Genomic DNA, 24,479 nt, shown 5'->3' with positions numbered 1-24,479 from the left:
GTGATGCTTCCAAAACCGGGCTAGGCTGTGTATTAATGCAAAATGGCAAGGTAGTAGCCTATGCCTCGAGACAGCTAAAGCCCTATGAGCAGAATTATCCAACCCACGACCTAGAGTTAGCTGCAGTGGTCTTTGCCCTGAAAATCTGGAGGCACTATCTTTATGGAGAGCATTGTGAAGTGTACACTGACCATAAGAGTTTAAAGTACATATTCACTCAGAAAGAATTGAATATGCGGCAAAGAAGATGGTTGGAACTCCTGAAAGACTATGATTTGGATATCAAGTATCATCCAGGCAAAGCTAATGTGGTGGCTGACGCTCTAAGCAGAAAGTCAGCAGTAAGTTCATCTGCACTACTCACCACCCAGCCACAGGTTCAGAAGGACCTTGATAACCTGCAGGTAGAAGTAATTGTACAAGCTACGAAAAGTTTACTGGCCACTCTAAGGATACAACCGACACTGATCGACAGAATAAAGATCGCTCAGCAGTCTGACGCACGCACAGGCCAACTCAAGGATGAAGTAGAAAAAGGGTTACGACCCGAACTCCAGATTCACTCAGATGGTACCCTGAGGTTCGGCCATCGATTATATGTCCCAGCTGATGTGGAATTAAAGAAAGAAATCCTAGGAGAAGCCCACCAATCCCGCTTCTCCGTTCACCCGGGCAGTACCAAGATGTACAGGGACCTCCGAGAGCATTACTGGTGGAAGGGTATGAAAAGAGAAATAGCTGAGTATGTTGCCCGATGCATGACCTGTCAGCTGATAAAAGCAGAACACCAGAGGCCGGCAGGGTTACTAGAGCCATTAGGGATTCCAGAATGGAAATGGGAGCATATCACTATGGACTTTGTTACAGGGCTTCCAAGAACAGTAAAAAGGAATGATGCAGTGTGGGTGATTGTCGACCGCCTCACAAAGTCAGCTCACTTCCTACCCTTTAGGGTTGGAACCTCATTGGACAGGCTGGCCCAAATGTACATTAATGAAATTGTGCGCCTACATGGAGTGCCAGTGAGCATCGTCTCTGATCGCGACCCCCGATTTGTATCCAGATTCTGGAAAAGCTTTCAGAAGGCCATGGGTACCGAATTGAGGCTCAGTACCACATACCACCCCCAGACCGACGGTCAGTCAGAACGAACAATACAGACCCTGGAAGACATGTTGAGAGCTTGTACCATGGACCTAGGTGGAGGCTGAGACGACCACATACCTCTGGTAGAGTTTGCCTACAACAACAGTTACCATTCCATCATCCAAATGGCACCATATGAAGCTCTATATGGAAGGAAGTGCCGATCTCCGCTGCATTGGGATGAGGTCGGAGAGCGAAAACTACTCGGTCCTGAATTGGTCCAGAGTGCTAGAGATAAGGTACTGCTAATAACGCGAAGACTACAAGCCGCTCAGGACAGACAGAAACATGGGCTGACAAAGGCAGGAGGGAATTGGAATTTTTGGAGGGAAACTTTGTCTTCCTAAAAATTTCTCCGTCAAGGGGTGTTACCCGATTTGGGCGGCACGGTAAACTAAGTCCCCGCTACATCGGCCCATTCGAAGTTCTCGCTAAAGTGGGCAAGGTCGCCTACAAGCTGGCCCTACCTCCAGAGTTATCAGGAGTACACGACGTCTTTCACGTCTCCCTCCTACGCAGGTACATCCCAGATCCCAACCATGTATTACAGTATGAACCCTTGCAGATAAATGAAGACCTGACCTATGAGGAAGCTCCTCTGCGCATCGTCGATAAGAAGGAGCAAATTCTTCGGAGGCGTACCATCCCTTATGTCAAAATTCAGTGGACCAACCACACTGAACGGGAAGCCACCTGGGAACTTGAAGAGGAGATGCGCCAAAGTTACCCCCAGCTCTTCGAAGGTAGAGGTATGTATAATTTCGCGGATGAAATTTATTTTAAGGGGGGTAGGATGTAATGTCCGGGCCCACAACCTACTAGGCCCAATAAGAAATAGGCCCAGTCAGGGGTTTGGGCCCAAATTTTTACTGTGGGCAGTATTATTATAATGGCAACCAGGAAGAGGTTGCCACCTCCTGCTAAGAAACGAAAGGATAAGACCGACAGGGGAGAGGTAGCTAGGGTCACCTCACGCCCCAAGTGGTAAGCCAGGCACCATGGCAGAACATCACCTCACGCCCCAAGTGGTAAGCCAGACACCATGGCAGAGCAGGGGGTAGCTGTTAGTCCCGGAGCCAGAGGGTAGGAGGGATGGGACTTCACAGAAGGAAATCCCCAGCCATGCAAACCCTGGGACGGTGACCTCACCCCCTGCTGGCAGCCGATTCCGGCGCGCCTGAGACACGGGGGCGGCTGACAGTCCCGGAGCAAGGAGGAAAGGAGAGGATGGGACCTCTCAGAGGGGGGGTCTCATCCCTTAAACAAATTATTTAAGCCTCTGCCGGGGAATCCCAAGTCACAGACCCCCTAGAACACTGAACGAGAGAGAGAGCCGAAACCCGGGAGCCGAAGGCGAAGGAGCCCTGAAGCTCCAAGAGGAAAGAGGGACTACAAGGGGGGAGGTACTGCCCGACCGAAACCGACTAAAACCAGGTATGGACCCCTGTTAATAAAATTCTAAAGCATGGAGAAACCCTCTGTGGAGGATTCTCCCCTCTGTTTCAACCATGAAACAGAGAGGAGGAGACCGGCAGAAGGGAGAAGGGTCACGGGCCGGACCCATAGACCCTGGACCGGCCTGAGAATGGCCGCGGCCCAAGACCAGGCCCGATGACCACTCGGGCCGAGCCGCCTGCAGGGCACCCAGCCTCGGCTGCGGCTACCCTAGGGCTCGGGGGGCAGCTCCGGGCCGCCGGTCAGGCCGAGCCGGCAACCGGCGTGGCCACAAGGCCGCCAGCCCCGGCCGGACCACCGCCCCCTCTCCGGCAAGAGGTGGTGGTGCCGGAGGGAAGGACCGAAGAAAAGAAAAAGAAGAAAGAAAGAAAGAAAGAAAGAAAGAAAAAAAAATGATGAACTCACCGGACCTTGAGGCTTCATCCCCTCCGGCCATGCCTTGCCGTGGACGGAGCGGGTGGAGGCTCTCGGTTATAGCCGGATCCCGACCCATCTCCGAGCCCTTCCCCTCTCCGGCATCACTTCGGAGGGAGGAAGGGCTGGCCTTCCCTTCCGCCGGTGCACTGGGGGGAAACCCCCGCCTCGATCGGTGGATCGGGGGGAGCCTCACCTCCCCGGCCGCCTGCAAAAGCGAAGGAGAAGGAGAGAGGGAAAGAAGGGAAGAAAGACCGGAGCCGGGGAAAGCTGAGGGCTCGGCCGGAGGCTAGGGTCTCGGCGAAAACAAAGAAGAAGGAAAGAGAAAGAGAGAGAGAAGGAGAGGGAGTGACCGAGAGGGAGAAGGCCACAGATCTGGCCGGAGGACCGATCGGAGGCGTGGCTTCCGGTGAGAACGAAGGAGAGAAGAGGGAGAAAGAGAGCCGGAAGAGAGAGAGGTGAGTCGGGAAGGTGAAGAGGCGGAAGCCTCTGGAAGGGGGAGAAAGAAAACATGGTATCGGGTTTGCGGGTCGGATCCGAACCCGCAACCCGTTAAGCTTAAATATATAATTAAATGGGTTAGGCGAACCCAATAAAACCAGACCCAGTCTATTTGGGTGAACCCGGGTGAGGGATGGAGGGAAATCTGAATACAATTAAACCTGAACCCGAGCCCAAGTAAATTGGGCTAAGTCTGGACGAGCCCAGACTATGAATTTAATCAAAATTAAGCCCAAATTGGATGAGGCCCAAACCCAATTCGGCTGAAATTGGTCCTAACAGACCAAACTAGTGGAAATAGGTCTACTTCAAGCCCAATGTGACTAATTTGGGGCCAAATTAACCCCGGATTAATCCTGACTCAGGCCCAAATAAACCACGGTGACCCTAAACCCGGAATTAAACCCAATTAAGTTGGGGATTAAGCTTATTGACCAATTAGCAGGCCAATTAACCCATATGGACCCAATTAAAGCTCCAATACGGATGCATTAGACTTGGGCTATAGTTCGGGTAGGATCCAAACAAGTAAAAAGGAAATAATATGCCTATTATGATGTGATTTTAGGTGGCTGATAAGTGCTAAATAATGCATAAATTAACCTTTTATTCATAGCATTTATCATTATTTTAATTCACATATTTCGTAAATTTAACCATAAAATATGTGTTACCATCATCATTGCATTTTAATAATTATCAGAGGTAATTCGAGTTGATTTAATTATTTAATGATTAAGCCTAATGAATGCAGGTCAAGTCAAACTTATTTGGGATGATCCCTGAATCCAAATCATATGCACCCCACAAATCAAGACCCTCTGATTCAGTCACCCAACTCTTTTTCCACATGATCTGATTTTAATAAAATCTCTTCAATTATTTGTTTCTTATATCTCAAAGTATATTATCTAATTGCACGGATCTCAAAGCCTCAACCCATCCTTATTCCATCTCTAAACACAACCCCCAGCTCCTCTCCGTTGACAAAACAACTTAACTTCTCATATCCCCTTCATTACCGTTCAGTATTTATCAACAAATCCCAAGCCTTATCCAAAGATCCCCTGCTCCCCAGCTTCCTCAGCTTCATCCTCCCGTGACCCACGATAAGATCCAGCTCCTCCCAGCCAAGTCCCAGCATCCAAACCAACCGTTTCCAGCCATCGTCCAAGCTTCTCCTTCGCATTGAACAGATCAGGCCATATCCCATGATCTTCGCATCCAGCATCTAAGCTTATCTCGTCGACTTCCTCCATGCTTCGGTCATCCAAGATCTTCATTCCTTCCGCAACCCCTGCTTCGGAACAGAGTCCGAGTCTTCATCGATCCAACCACCCACGGATCTGTCTACCCTCCATGGAGAGCTCCAAATCTCAGCAAAACCAGCCAACCATGGGTGATCTCCCGCTTCCAACGAACAGGGCTCTGTTAAACTAAATCCAAACCAGCAGCATCCATCCATGAATTCGATTCCAACCACTGCCAGCAGTTCCCCTGTTACGAGTATCCCATTTGCATCTTCCCGAATGAATCCCAACCATTTCCTTCCGTGAACTAACTCATATCTTTCCCAACGGCATCTTAATCTTATCCTCCCATGATCCCATACTTTCGTGATCCCTTCCCTTCATCCACGTCAAAAGGAATCCCAAGTAAATCAGCTTCCCATGTCTTCCGAAGCTCCTGCATCCCAAACCGATCAGTTCTTCATCTAACTGGATCACTTCAAATCTACCTCCCGAGATGATTGTATCCCAAACAACTTCATCCCTTGGATTAACAGCTTTGAACTTCATCATGTTCTCCTCATCTTCCCGAATCCTTTGCGATTGAGCTTCATCTCCCAGCCGTGAACATTATCCGAACATTATCATCCCCTGTTTCGGAAACGGAACAGAGGATCATCCTGATCCTCTTCTTCAAAACAAAGCTTCACCGTTCCAGCTCCTTCCGCATCCGAGATCTTCTCCGCAGCAGTTGCAGCTCATATCTTCTTCATCACGGATCAGAATAACAGCTTCATCACGGATTATCTCCCAACGATTAACCACTCGTGAGCCTTATCCTACTTCCTGTCATCTTTATCTTCCCACGACGTGATGAGATAACAGCGGCTGTGAAGGCTATAAAAGGGAGTCGATGATGAAGGCTAGAGGCATTCTCTTCTCAGGAGGGAATACCAGAGAAATAAAAAAATAAGCAGAGGAGGAAGGGAGGAAGGAATCAGGAAAGGGAGGGAGGAAGAAGATGGAAGCTCTTCGCACTGTTGCTATCGTCCACAACTATATGCAGGGTTGATTTCTTCTCCAGGGCTGGATGCAGCCCTAACAAAGGAATTAGGGTTTTATATTTGATTTTATATTCTTGGGGTTGTATGAACTTAATGTTTTTAATGGATATCTTCTTTTGAATCATATTTAATTTCTGTGATTTTAAGTATGATGTTCGTACAACTGTTCTTCATGATCACTAGGTAAATATAAGATAATTCATGCTTAGGGAAGATGCGATGTGCTGCCACCTTAGATTAGGGTAGACATTTCATGCCAACTGAAGATGGATTATGCCCAAATTACTTTTGTGAATTTTTATTTAAATGCTTATTAGGCTTGTAGCCAATTTGCATGTTAATCCAAGAACGAAATAAAATATAAATAACCCTTGTTCCGATGTTAGTGGTGAATTCCATGCCCTAGGTTCTTCTAAACTGATATCCCTTTAATTGCATTTTTTTTTAAATTCCTTAGTTTAATTATCTTCACAAACTCTTTCTTTTAAATATTTTTATTTTTAAGAAAACAACTATACCCCAATCCCTGTGGATCGATACCCGTAATCACTATCCTACCAGATACGTGCTATTGCGTGGTCTTTAAAGTTGACTATCAGTGGCTCAGGATCCGTCACCAGGACATGAAAAACTTGGAAGAAAGCGAATCACTGTAACTTGTTTTAATCTTGTTGTGAATCATGTATGTAAGTAACCTGTCCTAATCTTTTATGGATCATGCATGACATTTAACCCGTTATACTTGTATTGTAGGTCATGTACCCTAAATTATAAGCTGTGAATGGTGAATGTATATGGCATGCTTTAGTTATACAAGTTATGATTATATGTGCTTTATGATTTCCATTGTGCCTACGAAATAAGTAGATTACATTATATCCTAAGATATAGATTATGAATCATGTGTATGAGTGGCATGTGTTAGCCATATAATTGGTGATTATGCATAAATTATGCTTATGTAGATTTCATGATGCATGTAAGGTGAATAGAATTGCAAGTCTTAATTTTCATTAGCATGAGCATAAAGCATGATGATGAATTGCCTCTAGTTGTTTGCACATCTTGCAAGGGGTACCTAAGGGTTCTTGATGCTACGGGCCGAATGCAACTGAGCCGGCCTTGCCAGTGGCCGATAATGACTGAGCCAGCCCCGCCAGTGGCCGACTAATAACTGAGCAGGCCCCGCCAGTGACCGATAACGAATTCGCCGTAGCATCCATGAGGTACCACCTATAAGAAATATTGTTCACGAACTCTTAAGAGCTACTGATCGAATGCAACTGAGCCGGCCTTGCCAGTGGCCGAGAATGACTGAGCCAGCCCCGCCAGTGGCCGCCTAATAACTGAGCCGGCCCCGCCAGTGGCCGAGAATGACTTCGCAGTAGTATCTGAGAGTATGACCACGGCATGCCGGTGGCACGATTTTTCCTACGTGTGCATGTTACATGATTTCTTGATATTGTAGGATACTGTTTTATTCACTCAGCATGGATATTTTATTATGATGATTCATTAGATAGCATACATGTCAGCTTCTCAAACCCTGATAAGCATGGTTAGCATTTTTAGTTGATTCGACAAGATTATGCAGGATTACTTACTGAGCCGTGTAGCTCATGCCTGTTCATTTACGTTTTTTTTTCAGATCACCACCAGTGACAGCTGCTAGAAGCATTTTTCTTTTGCAACAGGGCTTCCGTATTTTTGGGATGATGTGAATAAACTTTTGTGTATATAAACTATGTAGAAGCTCTGTACTTTATATGAACCAGTGTGTTGTAATACCTTCTTTTGATATATGCAAGTTTGACTACTTTTGACTACCTGTTGACCATGTACGAGGCTGCGTGCTATTGGGGGCAGTAGTCGGCAATAGCACGGCCGTGTCACGGATCCGGATCCGGGGCGTGACATAACCGGTGGGGGAAGAAGGAATGAATGCCTAAAGAAAGCTCTCCTCCTTTTATAGCCTCCCAGCCCCCCTGTTTTGTGCGGAGGATAAGCTTGAATGTGGGATAAGGATGGAAGCGGCTGGATGGAGCTGAGATTTGTTGGCCGCGGGAGATCCGGATGCGAGAGAAGTTGGAGCTGGATCTCGGAGGCTCTAGGAGGAACTCACGGATAAGGATGGACCTTTGCCGTTGGCTGAATGCAGGGATTCGCTGGGCTGCGGTGGTTTGGATTTTGATACGGAGAAGCTTGAGAAGCTGCAGACGTTGTGAATGTTGGAAGAATCATCCCGGACTGCTGAGATGTCGTTGGGAGGAAGTGATCCGGAAGCAGAGGAGAAGCTTGGACGCATGTGGAGGATTGAACTCGGTCATATCCCGGAATGGATGCATCTGCAACTGGATTGGAGCTTATCCCGCTGAGATGGAGCTGCTCTGTTCCGTGGATAATGAAAGGTTGGATTCGGCTGACGGCTTGAGATTGGTTGTGTGAGGTTGCTTGGATAAAGATGGATCTCGGAACAGGGGAGTGATGCAAGATGCGGGCGTTTGAGAGGATCTTGGAGGCTGGGATCCATCCGGAGAAATGCTGGATTGGTTCGGGAGGAAGGATGATACGATCTGGTGACGCGGAGCAAAGGATTCTTCCGTGGTCGATGGAATAAATCCGAATGGGAGGATATGGCTCACAGGATGCTTGATTTTCGGAGAAGATGAGTTCTGCTGGAGATTTGGAAGAAGTTATTTGACTGAGAAGAGGGATACGGCTGTGATGTGAAGCAACGTATGCGGATGGGAAGGAAGCAGAGGAGGCTGTGAACGATGGATACGGGATAAAGGCTATGGAAGTTTGAATCATGGAATCAGTCCGAAAGATGGCTGGGATTTGGTCCGGAAGAAGGGGAACTCATCCTCCGATCCGTGAAGCTCGGGAAGGACGTGGAGGAGACACAGCTCTGACGTGGAACAGGGGAAGGAGGCTGCGGACGTGGAGATCTCGGCTGAGAGATGGAATACAATCCATGAAGCCGAGAGGATGGGAGGAAGTTGGGACTCGGATGGCTTGGTTTGGTTCGTGGAAGACTTGCGAGGACAAGCGTGGGAAGTTTGCTGGGATTAATCTGGAAAGCGTTATGGCTATGGTCTTTGAACGGGAGATCTAATGCAGTCGGCCGAACGTGGGATATGGGAGGATAGGATGATACGGTTGGAACACGTGGGAGATAGGAGAGGATAAGAAAAATGTGGAAGGGAAGATCATGCACGAGATGTAAAGCAGGGGAATTAATTCGTGGACGATGGAATGACTGGAATGGCTGGTTTCAATCGGGATAAAATCTAATGAATGTGATACGGGTTTAAACAGTGCAACGTGGAAAGTTTTGGGACAAAATGTTAGAACATGAAAAGTCGAGCTTAGTTAGATGTGAAAGAAACAATAGAGTTGGGATGAACGGCTGAATCGAAAATCTGAGAGGATTTGAATCGCAGGGTGCATGCGATTTGGGTTCAGGGATCATCCCAAATGAGTTTGACTCGACCTGTATAAATTAGACTCAATCAGTAAATAAATAAGTAAAACTCGAATTACCTTTAATAATTTATTAAAATGCAATAATGAAGGTAACACATTTTTTTAGTTAAATTCATAAAATATATGAATTAAAATAATGATAAGTGCTGTGAATAAGATATTAATTTATGTATTATTTAGCACTTATCAGGAAGATGATGAAGAAGCCTTTCTTGTGAGGAAATTTAGAAGATTCATCAACAGGAAGAAGCCTCTCCATAGGAAAAGAGTTCCATCGAATTCCTTTAACAAGGATAAAGGTAAGAAAAGGAAAGGAGAGGGAATCAGATGTTATGAATGCAAGAAGCCGGGCTATTTCAAAGCTGACTGTCCCTTGCTGAAAAAGAGCAACAAATACAAGAAGAAGAAAGCCCTTGTCACCACCTGGACTGACCATTTGAAGATTCTATAATTGAACTAGTTTGATTATGATAGATTTATCTAGTTGGATTATTTGGCTATTAACTATTAAGTTATTGGATATTTGTTCATCCTAGACTTTGCATGATCTCTAAAGCATTGCTCTAGGGTTCATGCGGCCGTGTGGCCGACCCAGGATGGGTTTGAGGTGCGGCAGTTATCAATATCCAGCACTGCACCTGCCGGCTGATTCCTGATATAGTAACAGGTTCAATGCATATAGTTTGTCCAGTGATATGTCCTGGACCAGCTATATGGATTTCAGGAAGTTAGGATCAACCATGTGCTGAGGAATGGCAACGGCTTGCTTGCAGATAGGGGTGGAAATGGGTCGGGTCGAGTCGGGTCTTGGGTGACCCCGATTCGATCCGGTTTTTTATTCGGGTCCTAATTTTGGACCCAAACCCGACCTGGTTGAAGATCGGGCCGGGTCGGGTCGGGTCCGAGTTGGGTCCGGGTCGGGCCGGGTCCGAGTCGGATCGGGTTCGGATCCGAATCGGGTCCAATTTTTTTTATTTTTGGAAAAGAATTTGGGAAAATCTAATTTGGTCATATCATAATTATGAGGTGCTGGGTGACCCATGACTTGAAAGACTTGCAATTGATCTCCAGTCAGAACAGATGACCCCGACTTACTAACTAAGTCGGTCTACAAGCCAAATTTCATATCACACTATTTTTTGTCCATGTGGCTGATTGGACGGAACTTGGTGTCTTGCAGCTCCCCCTCTCACGAGGACAAAAAAAATCCCAGACCTTCTTCCAAAATCCAATTCCATTGCAGAAAACTGGCACATGACCCATATTCAGTTCGGTGTTCCCTCACTTCCTCCCTGTAAAAGTTAAAAAAAATAGAAACCAAAAAACCGAAGGAAAAAAAAAAAGGAAAGCCAGCTACCGAGACACGACCCAGAGGTATCAACAGTGTAATAGACCGAGAGAGGATCCTGACGGATCAATAGTGCCACGACCCACACAAAAAAAAGAAAAAAAAAACAAACTCTCTTTTGCTTTTTTCCCCTCTCTCTTTCTCTCTTCGGGTCCATTCAGGTCGGATCGGATCCGTTCGGTAAACCCAGACCCAACCCATAAAATGATTCGGGTCCAATTTTAAGACCCGACCCGGACCCACGGGTCCTAAAATTTGGAGTCGGGTTAGGTCTACGCGGGTCAGGCCGGGTCGGGTCTCGGGTCAACCCGACTCATTTGCAGCCTTACTTGCAGATTGCGATGGCCGATAAAAGCCCAAAAGGAGCAGACTAATCTACTGAGATGGGGGCTTTCCGAGAGAGTTGATTAAAAGTGATGTGCTGATTTTTCTATCTAAGCTTAAATGAACAAGATGTATGACAGAAAACGGCCCTCTTACGTTTGCTTGTTATAAGAAGCTGCAGGCTGATGACAGATGATAATTTTCCATGACTCTGCTGAAAACGACTTCAAGATACTTCGTTACTTCTTTAACCTCTAGAGCCCTGTAATGATCGCAGTATTTCTCCTTGCACTTTCCTAGCAACTAGCTCGTAATAATCAATTCATTAATTAGTGACATCTTATGTCGTATTGGCCAAAAACCTATACATCCCTGCATTGCAACAAAACGTCATAACCAAAGAATCGTGATGCAAACGCTTAGCAAAAAAAAAAAAAAACGGAAACGTGATGCAAACGATGCCTGGATCCTTGGAGTATCATCTCTGTTGTGGTTCAAATTCGGCCCGAGGGTGACCACACCGGAGGAGTCGCAGGAGCTACCGGTCGGGATGGAGTCGGGACGCCGCTTCCTACGCACCCGCGGATCTGCACAAAGTCTCACTGGTAGGATTCCGATGAGAGCCCTCCGATGATTAAGTTAGAGTAGATCTTAGGTGGTCCAGCCAAAAGTCCTTAGGCATTACTTGATGGGGCTATTTATAGTCCCCGCAGAGGTGCTCAGGTGGCATATGTCCACGGCTTGCTTGGGGCACAGGTTTCGAGCTGTTCCTATGCACGGTATGGCGTTGCATGCATTAACAGGGTATAGCCCTTGGCAGTAAGAATGGCCCTTGGTCATCATGTTGTAGAGTGGTCAGCAAGCAAAACATGACGTGGTGAGGTTGTAATATACGGCCACATATGCAGGCATAGGGGCGCGCATAGGCGTGCACATGTATGCAGCCGAAGGCGAGATCGGGCTCGCTTGGATGCCATAGCCTTTACTTTGTGAAGTCAGCTTAATGAGCACTGAGGTCGGGCCGATTTGGGGGGCCGTGACATACATTTGGTGAGGTTGGCTCGGCAGACTTTGAGGTCAGCACAACCTCCTCGGCTCTGAAGTCAGCTCGGTAAGGGGCCCCGAGCTCGAGCTGGGGTGTCATTGTGGATACCTGCGGTCGACGGAGCCTCTTCGGCTCTTGGTCAATCCTGCAGGGCACCCCGAGCCCGGCTTGAAAGGCATCATTATAGATACCTACGGTCGACGGGACCTCTTCGGCTCTTGGTCGATCCTGCAGGATGCCCGCTCGAGGTCGGACTGGTGCTCAACGAGACTGAGGTCTGGCCTGCGCGGTGCTGATGTCTATTTGCTGAAATTGGGTGGTTCCATGTTGCGAGCAGGACAATCCATTTTGCCCCCCATCATTTGCCCCCCAACTTCCGAGGTCGAGTCGCTTTTCGGCTCGGGCGAAGAAAATAGCTGGATAGTTGGCCATCCTGTCATAACTAAGTGCTTATGAGAATGTGCGCACTGAGCTAGGTATACTTCGCATAATTGAGGGCTGGTTACTTTAGGCCGAGTTCTTAATGAATAGATAAGATGGCATCACTATCATTGATAAATTCAGCTTTTACAATTCCCCAACGTTCTAGTTCACTTTGAATTTGAAAAATTCAAAATTGTTGTATGCTATCTATATATGTAAGCCTGGAACTTAGTGCAGCATGGAATTTTCTTTATCAATCACCGTATTCCTTTCTTTTCCCCCACAATTATGTCTATGATTTATGTGTGTATATTGGCTTTCAACTTTATCTCTTTCTTGAATCAAGGCTTCATTAGATGGTTGTTAGAGATGACAATGAGGCAGCTATGGGTTGAGTAAACTAATATCATACTCGCTACGTAGTTGGTAATCATATATCCATACGTACCTCAGAGTGGAACATGGTGGGTGAAGTTAGACGATGCAGGTTGGGATAAGTCAGAATGGATAAGCTACCTTTTTTTTCATACAAATCGAATAAATAAAAAAATATAAAAATAAATTTCAGTACTTAAAGAAAATAAGAATCGAAGGTTTATAACATAATAAACTAAATTTTTAACAATAATAGCAATCTGTCCTTTAAATAAGAAAATCAGTCAACTAAAAAAAAAGAAAAGTATGTATCTTGTACCAATAGAGCTTCCACTTAACACAGCTTCAGTTATCGGATGGTGAAGTCTCCACACTAGAAGAAGTGGAGGCAACAACCATCCACGTAGGCCCTCTGGAGTGAAAGTCAATTATTTACAAATAAACAAATAAAGCTGGGTGTAGTGTTGCTTCAAATTTGTTTTTTTTTGGGATAAAAATGATAATTTATATAGTTCTAAAGTGAGTATATCCTGCCAAATCATAAGAAAGTAATGAATACAAAGGAGAGTGAATGTCTTCCGTAGAAGTTCAAAGAAAAATTTTGGAATGCCAGGCGACGAAGGAGCTAGGAAATCCCCTTCAATAACTTGCTGAAGTTATTGGACTGGTTCTTGTGAAACTAGTCAACAAGAAGTTTTTTAATAGTAGAGTCCTTTGGGAGGGTGGGAAATCCCTTTATTAAAACATTAGTTTCTGGCGTAGTCTTACATAATTTCCAGAGAGACAAACCGCCAGCTCCCATCCAGTCTCTGAACGTTATCATGCTATAAGATTCCAAGGCCCGTGTGATTCCATCTCAAGCTATGCCTTCGTTTCTTTCTTCTCCTAGTCTCTGGTCCTTTAAACCTGCTACAACGAGGAAGGATTATTCATGAGTTAGATTGGAGAGGCTTCAGGTCTAGATGGAGAGGCCCACCTTCTTCTCGCTGCATCTTCCTTTTTGGTTATCTTCTCTATCTTTGTGAGCGACCGAGCCGGGGTGGTTTTGGCTCAGAATCTGACGATATCGGTTGATGTTGGTGTAATTCTTGATCTTGGGAGTATAGAGGGGAAGAGGTCCCGGACCAGCATCTCCATGGCGATCGATGATTTCTATGCTGCCCATCGTAACTACAGAACCAGGATAATTCTGCATACCAGAGACTCAAACCAAGATGACGTTGGGGCGGCCTCTGCAGGTATCCTCTCTTTATATATTTTGAGAAGATAATTTCTAAATTCTGCCGCTACGATTTCTTCCATTGGCTAGGATGTTCCACATTTCTTCCTCACGTTCTTCCCAAAATATTGAGCCTCTAAAATATGACAAAGAAAGGTTGGCATGGAGCGAAGTCAATACTTTCAGGCCAGTCCAACTGGTTGGACTTATTTAAATGCCTACTGACATGGGCACGCATCTAGGTTAGGCCTGAAACCAAATTAAATACGGATTGCATACCAGCATATTGTTTGGCAAATATGAATATGGATACAAATACTAGTCGAAGCAAGAATTCATATTCATATTTGTTTTAAACAAATATAAATAGAAATTGAATTTTAGAAGTATCAATATAAATATAGATATAAGTCGGATGATTAAGTTTATAATCATAAAATCAAAAATATTATTAAGTAGATAATAAATCAAGTTAACAACGTGTTAATGTGGTTATAAATTTTTTTAAAAAATTATATGAGTGATATATAAAATTAAATAAGATTATAAATAGAATCAAATATTCGGATATATACCGAAAAGTTATCAATCAATATTTATATCTATTTTTTTTTAACGAATATAGATATAGATACGGATATTAACCGAATGCTTAAATTTCTATCAATATCTTGATGGATTCAATTACGAAAATGGATCTCTATAGGTATTTTGTAGCTTTGACTTGTCAAAGTACAGGAAGGAGAAGCAAGTGCTAGGTACGAAGAAATCAACATGAAAAGTCGGAGCTCTAGAAACAAAAACGTCGTCTCGGAATCTAGAGTATTAGAACAGAACTGGTGAGACTAATAAGTAGTATTCATGGTCCAGTCTTAGTCTGAGATCAAACCTAGCCCACACGCCACAAACGCTGCAACTTGGTCTAACCCAAGAAAAGAAACGAACAAGAAGATAGGAAAAGAGAAAATTAACTCATTGTCCTTTTCATCGCTGCAGCGGTGGACCTGCTGAAGAACGTCCAAGTCCAAGCGATCATCGGCCCCCAGACCTCATCGCAGGCAGAATTCGTCGCCGACCTCGGCAACAAGACGCAGATCCCCATCCTCTCCTTCTCCGCCACCAGCCCTTCCCTCTCCTCCGCCCGGACCCCTTATTTCGTGCGCGCCACCTTCAATGACTCCTCCCAGGCGGGCGCCATCGCCGCCATCGTACAACACTTCGGATGGCGGGAGTCGGTCCCCATCTACAAGGACTCCGACTACGGCGCCGGCATCATCCCCTCCCTCACCGACGCCCTCCAAGACGTCGAGGCCCGCGTCCCCTACCGCAGCGTCATCTCCCCCTCCGCCTCCGACGACCAGCTCGACAAAGAGCTCTACAAGCTCATGACCATGCAGACCCGCGTCTTCGTGGTCCACATGACGCCGGGCCTCGGCTCCCGACTGTTCCAACGGGCCAAGAAACTCGGCATGATGACCGACGACTACGCCTGGATCACCACCGACGGGATCACCAATCTCCTGGATCTGCTCGACCCGACGGTCATCGATTCGATGCAGGGCGTGATCGGGGTGCGGCCGTACATTCCCAGATCGAAGGATATCATCAATTTCACGGCCAGATTTAAGGCGAGATTCCGTCGAGAGAATCCCACCGCCGAACCGACGGACCCGACCGTGTTCCAGTTGTGGGCCTACGACGCCGCTTGGGCGCTGGCGATGGCGGTGGAGAAAGTGGGCGCCCCGAGTCCCGTATTCCAGCAGAGGCCATCTGAAATTGGGTATTATTCCGACTTGGGCAAGCTCGGCGAGTCCCAGACCGGGCCGAAAATTTTAGAGGCCATCTCCAAGACCCGATTCCACGGCCTATCCGGCGAATTCCGGCTAAGCAACGGGCAATTGCAGTCGTCCGCGTTCGAAATTGTGAATGTGAACGGGAAAGTGGGGAGGGAGATCGGATTCTGGAATCCGGTGTCCGGGATATCCCGGTCACCGGCAAGTTCGAAGGATCGGACGGGTTTAAAGCCCGTCATTTGGCCGGGGGACTCGACGACGGTGCCCAAAGGGTGGCAGATTCCGACAAACGAAAAGAAGCTCCGAATTGGCGTGCCCGTGAAGCAGGGGTTCAACGAGTTCGTGAACGTGTCTCGGAATCCGTCCACCAACGAAGTGACCGTCACCGGATACTGCATCGACGTCTTCGAGGCCGTCATGCAAGCGCTGCCGTATGCTGTTCCCTACGAGTACGTACCCTACGACTACGAGTCTTACGACAATTTCGTGTACCAGGTCTACGATAAGGTCAGCAGAAGAACACTTTAAATCTCAAGTAACACCGTTAATTTGATATTCGGGTTTCTTCATTGATCCTATAAATGGGATGCAGAAATTTGATGCCGTGGTGGGGGACGTGACGATCCTATTCAACCGGTCATTGTACGTGGATTTCACTCTGCCGTACACCGAGTCCGGGGTGTCGATGATCGTGCCGGTGAAGGAGGACAAGAGCAAGAACATTTGGATCTTCTTGAAGCCATTGACCACCGATCTCTGGCTCGGAAGCCTGTCCTTCTTCTTCTTCACCGGGTTTGTTGTGTGGGTGATCGAGCACCGGATCAACAAGCAGTTCCGGGGAACGCCGACCCAGCAGCTTGGACTCATCTTCTACTTCGCCTTCTCCACCCTCGTCTTCGCCCACAGTTCGGTGATCGATTCTCATGCTTCTATCTATCGTAGGAGCTTATTAGTACGTACATCGATCTTCGGCTAACTTCCATTGGATTTGGACAAATTTTCCAGAGGAGAAGCTGGAGAGCAATCTATCGAGGTTCGCGGTGATCATTTTGGTGTTTGTGGTGCTCATATTGACATCGAGCTACACGGCGAGCCTGACTTCGATGCTGACCGTGCAACAGCTCCAGCCAACGGTAACTGACGTGAACGAGCTGCTAAAGAATGGAGAATATATTGGGTACCAAGACGGATCGTTCGTGTCGGAGATGCTGAAGGGAATGAACTTCGGCGAGAACAAGCTCAGGAACTACAGTACAGTTGACCAGTATGCTCAGGCTTTGAGAAATGGGAGTGCTCATGGAGGGGTTGCAGCTATCTTTGATGAGATTCCCTGCCTGAAGCTTTTCCTATCAAAACATGGCGCAGACTACACTATGGTTGGACCAACCTACAAGGCTGAGGGGTTTGGCTTCGTAAGTTCCATTTCTCCTACCATTTTCCATGGATTCGCATTGCTATCAGATAATCACATAACCATCACATATCTTCATGATGAGACATGCTCCTCACAGAGCAGGGCTTACCATGCATCGCACCTTCTTGTATCATTTGCCATACTTTCTCCTCTAAAACCGTTCATAATTCTTGTTCCGCAAAATACTTCACAGAAATGTGAGCAAAGGGTCTGATATTAGCTGTAGCTCTCTGAGCTAAAGTATGACAAACATGTTACAACCCTGAGAGGAAAAAACATGTTTCATGATTCCAACTGTTGCTGGAAATTGGACCCGGGGGCCACCGTGAAGCCGGAGAAGGAGGAGCTCCGCTGCTGCAGGGGGCGGACGGTGGTGCGCCGGCTGGCTGCGTCCTCCGCCGGGGGGGCGTGGGAGCGTCCGAAGAGGAGTGGTGCGTCCAGTCCTGTCCTGTCCTGCAAAAAAGCCAGTGGCCGGGCTCCCCGGCGCCGGCCCTCCGATGCCTAAGTCAGAGGGGGCAAGTATGTGGAGAGAGCAGGGGAGAGAGTATGTGGAGAAGACAGAGAATCTTGTTTTTAATTGTGTCTGTGCTGTTTTCTTCCTTTTTCCCCCGGTCTAGGAGGGTTCTCTCCAGCTCCGGGTTTTTTCTCTTGTTTTTGGTCCTCTCCCCCTTTTCCCTCCAGGTTTCCTTTTATAGGAGGATTTTTGTTACCTGGGAGGTGACAGGAGGTTTGTCCTGTTTTGTAATAATTGGGCACCATGTGGCCCATTAATGGCGTAATGGAGAACGGGACCGGATCAGACCGGAATCAGGGAGTTGTCACGGTCGATCGGACCTGTTGGAGTGGTTGAACCGCCGGCTACGGCGGGCCTGGGGTCCGTAGATGGTAAGTGCATTTATTACCGAATGAACCGGCGGTCAGGGAGAGCCATACGTTCTGATGGTTCAGTGATCCGGAGATCGTCTTGGGCCGTGTTCATTAAATGCCTGAGTGCATCGGAGACTTGAGGGAGTCTCATGCATTAATGGCAGGTCGTGCCGAACGCCTGAGGAGATCTTATGCCTTGATGGCTTGGAGATAGTGGCAGGTCGCAAGCCGTAGGAGTTGTCAAGTCCTTTGGACTTTAGGCGGAGGTTGATCATTTGGCCAAGGCATCGGCTCGGCGAGGGTGCCGAGCCGAGCTGATTGCCCAATGGGGCGCCCTGTGGCGGGGCTGCTTTGAGTACTCCTGGTCGGCGCCCTTTAGGCGAGCACCTTCTAGCAGAGCGCCTCGGCGCTGTCTTTGGTCGGCACTTTCTAACCGAGCAGCTTATTTTGGTTGGGCGCACTCTGGTCGGCGCCTTCTAGTCGAGCGCCTTCCTGGTCGGCATCCTTTGGCCGAGCAGCTTTCTGGTCGGCGCTCTTTGGCCGAGCGCCTTTCCGGTCGGCGCTCTCTAGCCGAGCGCCTCCGTGGCGGTATGACTTGGGGTTTTTCCCCCAACACTACCCCCCGACTTCCGAGTTCCAGTTGGCTACCAGCTGGAGCGTGGGAAGTAGCTTTAGTTGGGGCACTACGGATTCCGAAAATTTTAATTTGTTGCGCGTTTTGAATTATCGAGCGCTTTGAGGTGCCTTTAATAGGCGGCGTCTCTCTTTTCCCGAAGAGTCTCATTATTGGGGCACTTTTTGCGAAGCGTCCTCGCGTCGTGGGCTCATGATGGGGCCGCACGATCTTCGATTGCGGACGCCTTTCCGCACGATCCGATGGGGCGCTTCGATGTTCGAAGCGCTAGCCCTAATTAAATGCGTCGTTCTGTCTTTTAGACCGACACGTGTTATCATCTAACCGGGACGCAGCGTTTTCTTCGCTGATCCGGGCCGTTGGGGAGGTCTATATAAACTCTCCCCCGGCCCCCTGTCCTCTTTCTATTGCTTTCTGCTTCCAGCTTCCTATTCTTCCAGTCTTCCTCAGACCGAAGTCCCTTTTCTCCGGCATCTTTCCCAGGTCCCCCTTCTTTTTGATTTCCCTCTCTTGTGATGGGTTCGTCGCCTAGCGAAGTAGTATCCACCATGAGTGTCCTGGAGGTCGAGATGACCGAAGAGTGGTTTTTCCCTCTTCACGGGTTCCGTTTGGAACCCGCCAGGCGAAGGGATCGGGTAACCGATCCTCCGGTAGGCTGGATCGGAGTGCACTCGGAGTCACTCTGGGCCGGCCTCCGATTTCCCCTTCACGGCTTTGTGAATGAGTTGCTGGCGGTATGCCAGTTGGTTCCGGCGCAACTCACTCCAAACGCTTGGAGGGCAGTGATGGGTTTCCTGTCACTGTGTTTACTACAGGGGATTCCTACCTCTATCAACGTCTTCCGGCGACTTTTTATTTTCAAGTCGAACCCGGAAGACGGGGAGTGGCTCTACATCGCCCTCCGGGTGGGTCGGCCACTTTTTCATGGTGCCCCCTCATCCATTCATGGTTGGAAGGAGAAATTCTTCTTCCTGGGTTCTGAACGGTCCTGGGGGTTTGACCCCAGGTGGAGGCCGGCCCAACTTAAATCCATCAACAGGCTCCCCCAGCTTTCTCCGCGTGAGCAGGAGATCTTCGATATCATCCGCAGCCTTGGGGACGGGATTTGGCTGAACGGCCTCATTAGCGAGGACGCCCTGGTGAACGTGGGCTTGAGCTCGGCACGTCCTCAGGGTAAGGATAGTTATAGCAACTTCTTATTTCCTTATTGTTCTAATGTTCTAATTTTGCTTATCTTTGCAGACATCGCAAAAATGGTGACCAAGAGCGAAGTCCTTTTCGCCCGCTTCCAGAAGAGGGCGGCCGAACTCTCAGGAGAACCGACCGAGCCGAGGAAGAAAGCAAAGACCTCGGCTAAGACCTCGACGAAGACCTCGACGACCACAACAGTTGAGGCGCACGCCTCTCGCCCCGTGCGCCCTGAGGCTGGTCGGGGAGAGGGCGTGGGCTCTGGTGGAGCCACGACGGCACTTCCATGTCCGGTGCCGATTTCGCAAGTCCCTGGTCGGCGGGAAGCTCCAAATTCTGACCAGGGAGGGAGGACCTCAACAGATCTGGCACTCGCACGCCCCACCTCTACCACGCAGCGGTCCGGTCAGCCGTCTACTCGACCCCAATTCCCCAGCTCTGAGCCGGGGAATAGCCAAGAAGCAACGGGGTTGGCCGCACCCAGGCCAGCTGAGGCTGGTCTGGCGGGTTCTTCGGGTCCTCAGGAGCGGGTGCCTTACGCTCCTGGATGGGCTGTTTTCGAGGGCGACTCGGCCCTCGATAATGCACAAGTGGCGCGCGAAGTTCTTCGGGTCGCGCTGCTCCCGGCCGACCAGGCCAAAATTCGGTCCATGAACTACGGCGAGTTCATGGACTCCGCTATTTGCTCTTCCATCCGAGTAAGTCAACTTTTATCTCTGTGCAAATTTGTGTTTCGGCTTAAAACTGTCTCACATGTCCCTCTTGCAGCGCCTCCACGAGACCGAGACGATGATTCACATCATCCAGGACTATCGGGACCGGGCCCGAAGGCATCAAAGGGGGCGCGAGGAGGCCGAAACAAAGTTCCTCGCGTCTGAGGCCGAGCAGAAAGTGCTTCAAGCGAAGCTAGGGGCGGCCGAAGACGAGGTTCGGACTCTGGTCGCCGAACTTGAAGAGGAGAAGGGCGCGCACTCTTTGACTATGTCTGAAGTGCGCGCCGCGGAGGCCCGCCGGATGGAGGCCGAATCGTCGCACGCTATACGCGAGCAGGAGGTGGGGGAGGCTCGAATAAAGGTCCGAGATCTCGAGATCCGTCTACTTGACGTGCAATCTCTGCTCGCGGATCGCGAGAGAGAAATAAAGATTTTGGAGCGGAAGGCCGCCTACCACGAGGCTCGAGAGAAGGAGTCCCGGGAGCAGGCCCAGGACGCCGTCAAGCTCTTCCGCGAATCGGAAGAGTTTCGCGACTTGATGGAAGAGGAAGGCGTCAATGGTCTCATCCAGGGCTTTAAGGACTTCCGCAATCAGTTGCGGCGACTTCTCCCAGATTTCGACCTTAGCCTGCTTCAACCAGGCGCTGGGGTCGAAAACCCAGAAGCGGAGGCGGAGGTAGAGGTTCCAACTTCTGGCGGGACCGACCAGGAGGGTCAAGCTGAAGAAGGCGAGATCGCTCTCGAGGTCACCGAGGCAGCTCCCAAAGCCACCGTGGGGGCCTCGGCCGCAGAAGAGCCAACTATTCCTGAAGTCGCCGGGCCTGAGCCCTTGGTGTAGTTTTCCCCTTTTTCCTATCTTCTTTTTCTTTTTTGTAAGCCGGAGCGGCCTCTATACTTTGTTAAGGCCGGGTCCGAGCTCTTGTACTAGGCCTCCGGGCTTTTTGAAATGAATATTCATTTGTGTGGAAATTCGTCTATTGTAGTTTAAACAAGTTTCTCTGCTCGGATCTGTTTTAGGTTCCGAGGATATGGGCTCTAGGGCCTGAGCTTTTCCCGCCACAGGGTTTTGAGTTAGAGTTTGGCTTGCCGAGCTCCATTGCTCGGTTCTTCGACTAATGGTGTAGCAACGCTTGTGCTTATACCGAGGGTTTGGGCTCGGAACGTTTTTCCGAGCCTAGTCCAGAATTCGACTAAGCCCTAGGGCGGTCGTTAGGACTTAGGACTTCTTAATGCGACGAATTTCGAATCCGAGCCTCGGGTTGCCGGGGCGAACCGGATTCTTTTCTTACAAATGGACTGCATACCCGTCAGCCCGTGACGGGAATTCACCGGACCTTGTACCGTATGCGTCCTTGCGCCGAGGCGACTGAAGACGCTTCTCTGCTCGGACTCCGTTCTTCGAGGACGTCGGCAGAGAAATCCAATAATACGTAATGTAAAAACATTAAATAAATGGGTACCTTGTACCGTATGCGTCCTTGCGCCGAGGCGACTGAAGACGCTTCTCTGCTCGGACTCCGTTCTTCGAGGACGTCGGCAGAGAAATCCAATAATACGTAATGTAAAAACATTAAATAAATGGGTACCTTGTACCGTATGCGTCCTTGCGCCGAGGCGACTGAAGACGCTTCTCTGCTCGGACTCCGTTCTTCGAGGACGTCGGCAGAGAAATCCAATAATACGTAATGTAAAAACATTAAATAAATGGGTACCTTGTACCGTATGCGTCCTTGCGCCGAGGCGACTGAAGACGCTTCTCTGCTCGGACTCCGTTCTTCGAGGACGTCGGCAGAGAAATCCAATAATGCGTAATGTAAAAACATTAAATAAATGGGTACCTTGTACCGTATGCGTCCTTGCGCCGAGGCGACTGAAGACGCTTCTCTGCTCGGACTCCGTTCTTCGAGGACGTCGGCAGAGAAATCCATCGATGAAGGGACGAGCCGAGCTCATTGGTTGAAGCTGGTAAAGAATGAGCCGTGCTCGTTTGGCCAATAAAGACAACATCCCAACATATCGGGGCATCCCGATGAACCGGGGCGTCTCGACGTCTCGAGGCATCCCGGCCGAGGTCGGGGTAGGAGCACGAGCCGAGCTCAACAATCGATGGAGCACGAGCCGAGCTCGTCCGGTCAGAGAGGACCGCTACTCAATCGATGGAGCACGAGCCGAGCTCGTCCGGTCAGAGAGGACCGCTACTCAGTCGATGGAGCACGAGCCGAGCTCGTCCGGTCAGAGAGGACCGCTACTCAATCGATGGAGCACGAGCCGAGCTCGTCCGGTCAGAGAGGACCGCTACTCAATAGTCGATGGAGCACGAGCCGAGCTCGTCCGGTCAGAGAGGACCGCTACTCAGTCGATGGAGCACGAGCCGAGCTCGTCCGGTCAGAGAGGACCGCTACTCAATCGATGGAGCACGAGCCGAGCTCGTCCGGTCAGAGAGGACCGCTACTCAATAGTCGATGGAGCACGAGCCGAGCTCATCCGGTCAGAGAGGACCGCTACTCAATAGTCGATGGAGCACGAGCCGAGCTCGTCCGGTCAGAGAGGACCGCTACTCATGTCTCGACGCCTCGAGCTTCCCGGTAACCGGGGCGTCCCGACGCCTCGGGGCATCCTGACCGTGGCCAGGGTAGGAGAACGAGCCAAGCTCGCTGATGGAGAGCGCACCATAAACTCATGGACATCTTCAGGGAGTCCACGCAGGTACTCCATCCCGAGGTATCAGGGCATCCCAACCGTGGTTAGGGAAGAAAAATAAACCTGATACCATGGGATAATCAAGAAAATTGGTGAGCTCGGAATAAGTCCGCAAACCATCAGTTTATCGTGAAATGAAATTCATGGAGTGAAATTCATAGAATGGAATTTAATGGTTGAATAATGAGGGACCCCTTAGGGTTCTACTGGTGGTACACGCGGAGATTTTCAGAGCTCCAGCTCCGCGGAATGGGAGTCCCATTTAGAGACTCCAATTGATAAGTTCCGGGTCGGCGAATGCGCGTGACTCGGTATGGTCCCTCCCAATTCGGGGCCAGCTTCCCTCGCTCAGTTGGTCGAGAGGTTTCAGCTCTTCTTAGGACAAGGTCCCCTGGTCTGAAAGATTTGACTTTGACCCTGGCGTTGTAGTACTGAGCTGTCTTTTGTTGGTACCTCGCCAAACGCACTCGGGCGACCTCCCTTGTTTCCTCGATCAGGTCGAGGTTGCCTCTGAGCTGCGAAGAGTTGGAGCTAGCATCGTGGTGCTCGACTCTTGGAGAGGGGAGCCCAATCTCTAGTGGAATGACGGCCTCCGTCCCATATGTCAGGTTGAAGGGAGTCTCGCCGGTGGGGACGCGGAACGTAGTCCGGTAAGTCCACAGGACATTGTATAGGTCTTCGACCCATTGTCCTTTGGATTTGTCGAGCCTGTTTTTGAGACCCTGCAAAATAGTACGATTTGTTACCTCGGTTTCTCCGTTCGTCTGAGGATGCGCGACCGAGGTGAAGCGGTGGTCAATGCCAAGCTCGGAGCAGAACTCTCTGAAATGGATGTTGTCGAACTGGCGACCGTTGTCAGAGATAAGGATGCGGGGGAGCCCAAATCTGCAAATGATGGATTTCCAAACGAAATCCCGCATCTTCTGCTCGGTGATCCGGGCGAGGGGCTCAGCTTCCACCCACTTAGTGAAGTAGTCGATGGAGACGACCAGGAACTTCCTTTGCCCGGTGGCCAGAGGAAATGGCCCGAGGATGTCAATTCCCCACTGGGCAAAAGGCCAAGGGGAGCTGATAGAAGTCAAAGGAGCCGAGGGCCGGCGCTGAACATTGGCGTTCCTTTGGCACCGGTCGCATCTTTGGA

General features: G+C 49.1%; 1 protein-coding gene across 1 annotated transcript in view; it reads left to right on the top strand.

Annotated features, from left to right (window-relative positions):
- Positions 1–1,271: 1,271 nt before the first annotated feature.
- The window catches only part of LOC120107020 (glutamate receptor 2.7-like), a 31,589-nt gene continuing 8,381 nt past the window's right edge, over positions 1,272–24,479 (top strand). The window contains exons 1-6 of the mRNA XM_039120170.1: positions 1,272–1,385; positions 1,712–1,895; positions 13,767–14,048; positions 15,026–16,329; positions 16,415–16,727; positions 16,828–17,234. Of these exons, the coding sequence (XP_038976098.1) occupies positions 1,272–1,385; positions 1,712–1,895; positions 13,767–14,048; positions 15,026–16,329; positions 16,415–16,727; positions 16,828–17,234 (2,604 nt within the window). The remainder of the gene's footprint in view (positions 1,386–1,711; positions 1,896–13,766; positions 14,049–15,025; positions 16,330–16,414; positions 16,728–16,827; positions 17,235–24,479) is intronic.

Source organism: Phoenix dactylifera, unplaced genomic scaffold, assembly GCF_009389715.1.
Source record: "Phoenix dactylifera cultivar Barhee BC4 unplaced genomic scaffold, palm_55x_up_171113_PBpolish2nd_filt_p 000728F, whole genome shotgun sequence".
Classification (NCBI taxonomy): Eukaryota; Viridiplantae; Streptophyta; class Magnoliopsida; order Arecales; family Arecaceae; genus Phoenix; species Phoenix dactylifera.
Note: the sequence above shows the minus strand (reverse complement) of the source record. Positions and strands in the feature narration are given on the sequence as shown.